General features: G+C 39.0%; 1 protein-coding gene across 1 annotated transcript; it reads left to right on the top strand.

Annotated features, from left to right (window-relative positions):
- The first annotated feature begins 481 nt into the window (after positions 1 to 481).
- On the top strand, positions 482 to 2,954 carry LOC148224705 (taste receptor type 2 member 40-like). The gene has a single exon (XM_088159137.1). The coding sequence runs from the start codon at positions 482 to 484 to the stop codon at positions 1,415 to 1,417; it is 936 nt and encodes a 311-aa protein (XP_088015263.1). The 3' UTR covers positions 1,418 to 2,954.
- Positions 2,955 to 5,638: the final 2,684 nt, after the last annotated feature.

The raw sequence follows: 5,638 nt of genomic DNA, 5'->3' as shown, positions 1-5,638 counted from the left end.
GGAGCTACCCTTAGATAAGAAGATGGTATGGCAAGTATTTCTCATATACTTGGAAGACATAACAGTGCAAGACAAGGAGAGATTAAGGCATCAGATAGAAAAAGCAAATCTAGACATGTAAAGTAGGACATCAGACACTGGAGAGCAAACCAACATTTGTAAACACTGCAGTATACGTGCTCCATAATCCTTCCAGTGCAAATCCCTTCACCATTGCAATGCAAAGCCTTTCACCAAATGAAAACGATGTAACTGAATCTTGACCCAATTTGCATGCTCAGACAAATCAGCTGAGACATCAACCTCCAAAACAACATGTAAAATAGCAGAAATATTAAATGACATTAGATGACTTTTGCCTCTGAGATAAATAGGCGAGCATTGCCCACAACAGCTCCTTGGGACTGGCAGTGGCTGACAGATCTGAGGCTTTCAGGGGCCCAGGAGAAGCTGAGTAATCATTGCAAACTCTTGGTTTACAATGATGACATCTTTTGCTATCCTTTTTCTATCAATTGCTATAATTGAATCCATGGCAGGAATTCTAGGAAATGGAATTATCTTGGCTGCCAGTACTTTGAGCTGCATTGGGAGCAAAACATGGCCACCGTACGATATGATCGTGATCTCTCTGAGTTCATCTAGAATTACGTTGCAATGCTGGATTACACTGGATTTATTCTTAACTATATTTTGTGTACCCTGCTATTTTGAAGAAAATATATATGTAGTTATCAAGACAGTCTATATGTTTCTGAACTACTCCAGCCTCTGGTTTGGAGCCTGGCTTAGTGTCTTCTATTGTATCAAAGTTGCCAGTTTTACACAGTCTTTCTTCATCTGGCTGAAGCAGAAAATTGCCAGGCTGATGCCCTGGATGCTGCTTGCATCATGTCTCTGCTCCTTCATAGCTGCAATTCCCTTTGCCTTGGATGTCTACAGTGTGCACGACAACTTCACTGCTCCTCTGCCTGTGACAAATTCTTCAGCAATGAGAACCACGAGGAAAGACATTTTGAGTTTGTTAATTCTTCTCTGTAATGCTGGTGTAGGTATGCCTTTCATACTGTGTGTTGTTTCAAGTGTTCTGCTGATTCAGTCTCTTTGGATACACACCAGACGGATGCAAAATAATGCAAGTGGCTTCAGGGATCCCAGCCTAGAGGCCCATATGAAAGCCATCAAGTCAGTCTGTTCCCTCCTTATCCTGTACATTACATACTTTATAGCTTTCACTTTTCTTTTATATGATTTATTTCTTAGTTTTAGCACCCCAAAATCGATATGTATAGCTGTAATGGCTGCTTGTCCTACAGGACACTCCATAGTTTTAATTTGGAGCAACCCAAAATTTCGAGAAATGCCAGCTAGGATTTGGCACCACACAAAGTGTCCTGTCAGAAATACATTAGTGTAAAAGATATATCCTGGACTTTCTAGTTTAGTTCCAGATGAACTAATTTGAAACCACAAGAGTTATAAAATTATAAAAGCTGAAATGGGTAGATTAGATCACCAATCTGGAATAATGAAGAAGATGGAAATATTCTCCTTTTTACTTTCCTTGAAAATCACATTTTCTCTAAGACAGCAGAAAAAACGAGCCCAAGGCTCAGACCAGAGTGTAAACTCTTGAAATGCTTAAAGTTACTAATTCATGAGAAAAACAGATCAGACCTGCTTGATCACAAACATGTTCATATTTAATTGGGGAATATTATGGTTGAATGCTGTTTCTGATTAGTAAAAGCCCCTAATGAGTATGCTTAGGAATTCCCAATAATATGGGAATATCTTACACATAATTTTTGACTACAGTTGAATTATAGAAAAAATATTTGTGGACTCTAAAGGTGTCTATAAAATTCTGGTATGGTTCAGTAAAAAAAGACAAAGCATTTTGAGCTTTCTTGCTCTTGCTCAAGCAGTGACCAGTGTCTGTGTTGCCAGTTAAATGAAGCATTGGAGAACTCACCAAAATCCAGTGATTAGAACTGATAGGAAAAGTATCACTACGTTAAGACTGAGGTACATTAGGACTGGACCTCCAGAATCCTTTTCATCTGCAGTGAGATTTTACATACTTTTAAAGCAAGTGTCACAGAAACATTATGATGTAAGCCTTGTGTTCACAAAGCCCATCCTGATTCAATGTATCTGGTTTGGATGTTGTCAATCTGTTTGAAGCAATGTACCTGTAACTGATCTGAGTCTGTGCCTGAATTGTTCTGTTTTCAACTTTAAAAAATGCCAAGCCAAAGGATAACTTGTGTTGGAGTCTTCCTTTCCCTCAAGGCACAAACTGTTTCACAGGAGACAGCAGTGGCTTGCAGGAAGATTTTTAATGCCATTGAACAGACATGCAGGAGGTTCAGCACATGGCAATGACACCCTGACATGCCACTGTCAGCACCCCAGTGACACATGCTGGTTCCCAGCTCATGAAACGCCTGTGTTGGGAGGGTTGGTCTGAATCATGGTTTCAAAGAGTTAAGATTTTTATTAAAGGTAGAAGTAGTTTCCATGACCAAGATGTAAGCTAGGTAGAAAAATCGTACGTTAATAATTACTAGATGCTTAGATAAGAGCTAAATTGGTATAATTATCTGCTATTATGAACCTGAGTATAGAAAAAACGTAAAATAAGTAAACCGTTAATCATAAAGCACGAGGCCTAGGATTGTGCCAGAGGGTCACCAAGACCTGATGAAGACTCTCCTGACTTCATCCTTCGAGACCACTGACCCACTTTGAGACCACCGATCCAATTCAAGAGATGAACTGTGCACGCCTGAAGGACTAATGGGCTCATTTTAATATGGGATGGGGATGGGAGGTGATGGGATTATGCATGTGTATTGTATGTAAGATCTTGGGGAATAAATAGATGGCAAAGAACCTTGTTCGGGGCAGTCACGCCTTTTGGAGGTGACTCCTGTGCCGCCCGCTGGTGAATAAACACACCACTGTCTAACTTTAATTAGTTAGAGGGTCTTTGTCCGTGATTATACCGGTTTTTTTAATGATTCAGGTTCTTCCTCTGCCCTTCCCTGCTCTCCCCTCACCGGCCTTCAGGAACAAACCTCAGAGCTCTCTCACCACACCAACAAGCACAACACGTGGCTGTGCTCAACCCACAATCCGTGTGTGCTGTCCTGCTCCTGCCTGGGCTCTGAGGCACACGGCTGCTCAGCAGGGACACCCTCAACAGCTGCTCTCACACAGTTTGCTTTACTTTCCATTATTCCACATTCCTCATGCACATGAGATTCAGAAGCCGCTCCTGTGCTGTTTTCCTGCCTCTTTAAGTACGTCTGCCCTCCAAAGCTCCCTTTCCATTAAATTAAAGCAAATACTTACCAGTTCATGAACATGAATTTGGGGATCTAAGAGGGGAAGCCGACAAAACTATCAGAAGGCACCTCATAGGGTCAGTCTTCTGGGTGACCCTTCTGTCTGTAAATAGCCAGCTAATCAACTATTGTCCTATGAATAAAAATATCTTCAACATGCATTATATAGACCATCTACTAAACCCTTGTATTCTATTGGATAAATTATAAGATTAGTTTGATAGGGATTTGTTCTGGGAAAGAAAATAACAGCCCCTGTATTAGTAGGAAAATGAAAGTTACTGGCATTAGGATCCTCTGAAGACATGCATCTTGTCTGAGAGTAGGCTTTTTCTCTCTTCTCTCTTCTGTTTGTAATCCAAAGGTCATTTAGACCCTCCACCTTAGACCTAGCAGTTTGGAACCTGAAGAAGGTTTGAAAGCCATGGAATCAGACCCTTCCAAAACATATGAACTATTTCCACACACACCAATGCCTCATAACTGCAATGGCAGCTCGATTCAAGTCTGGTACAGTGAGAGACAAGCAAAATTCAAAGTTCATCCTACTCTAACATTGCCAGAGGGACATGATGCAAATCATGTTGTCTTGTACCTCTTTCCCTTGAGCATCCAGGAAAAGCTCACAAGATTTTCTAGGAAACTTCTCATATGTAACACAAAACAATAAGGCCAGCATTGGAAACAATGCCCTTTCCATTAAAAGCACTTTTCTGTATTACTGTAATTTAATGATGAAAAAAGTCATCAGTGAGCAATTTTAAGAAAGACAGTAGTGCCCATTTATTTTCTAAAGCAGAGCCATTTCCAAGTAACAAACCAGTAATTTGATTAGAGTACTTAGCTCAAGGCAAGAAATGCAAATATCTACATGAGAGATCACTACAGTATCCTTCTCTGATTTGCATTTCCATAAGCATCCCTGGAATTTTCATCATTGAAATTCTGGACAATATCTGATGGCCTCTGCTTTCAATGCCCATCAGAACGTGATTTAAGAGCACTTGTGCAATTGGCAACTGGGGACATTATATGATGATCCTTTATTAGCTCTGCATGTACATATTGAAATGAAAGCAGGAATGGAACATTTAACAGGATAGCATCTTACAACAAAATACACATATTTTAAACAGACAGTTTCTTCACCAAAATTCTTTTTTTCTTGTCTCAAAGGGGCTTAGTTTGTTGAGAAACGAATGGAAATTGCAAGTGTTACTCATGCCTTCAGGTTGCAAGAGTCTTATACAAGCCAAATTTTTTTGTTTATTCAGGTCAATTCACTGAGCTCTTTTTTCACCTTTTAGTTATGCAGTGAAATCTCTTAGAACAGTATCTTTCTTTTATGAAGGGCCATTAAAATTATGATACCTGCACATTTGAATTATTTTCATCTAGCCAATGGAATGGAATCCTACACAAAGCTCGGAGTTGAAAAATGAAAATTCTATTATCTTCAAGTAGTTGCACACATATGTAAATGTGTTTTGAGTTAATCTAAAATGCAGGATGGGCAGAAATTTTAGTTCAGCTATGACAGCATATATGTGTTTGCAAAAGCCCAAGAGCAATTAACATCAGTTGCTCAAAAAGTGAAGGAAATTTCTGCTTAAGGGAGCTCTCAGCAAATCACTGCTTGTTTTTACCACAGTCACAGAAAGCGTGTATTTACAAGTACATCTTACCCTCATGGATTCCCAGATCATTAACTCTACGAGGGAAAAAAAGAGACCTGAATAGAAAACCTCATTATTCAGTGTTATGAAAGTTGATATTGCTTAAAAAGTCACCAGCAAGGGTATCAGTAAAAATCAGATTTAATACTAAGCATGGCAAGGTTCACTCTATTACTTACTAGATGGTTAAGGCACACCAAGGGTAAAAATGCAGCAAATAAAATCCACTCAACCAAAACAGAAATGATCCAACAACTATGAGTGTATGTGTTTAGGTGTGTGTTTAGCTGTGTGTGATAAAAGGATAGAAAGGAATATGGCCTAAAGGCTTAATAGCACTCAAACTTAACACTACTTAAACTTTATTTGTACCTTAAACTTGACAATTCAGCAATGGAACAACATTTAACAGCATTTAACATAGTTGAAATTATTATACCTTAAATTTAAAATTTAGCAAAGGAATGACATTTAACAGCATTTAACTTAGCTTATAACTTAAATTAAAGTTACTTACGGACCTGACTTACTTAGATGTCTAACAGATATACACCTAAGAGAGCAGCATTTCTCCCGTTTTGCCATAGCATGTGCACACTTCTATGCATA

This window comes from Sturnus vulgaris, chromosome 2 (genome assembly GCF_052056855.1).
Source record: "Sturnus vulgaris isolate bStuVul1 chromosome 2, bStuVul1.hap1, whole genome shotgun sequence".
In the NCBI taxonomy this organism is placed as follows: domain Eukaryota; kingdom Metazoa; phylum Chordata; class Aves; order Passeriformes; family Sturnidae; genus Sturnus; species Sturnus vulgaris.
Note: the sequence above shows the minus strand (reverse complement) of the source record. Positions and strands in the feature narration are given on the sequence as shown.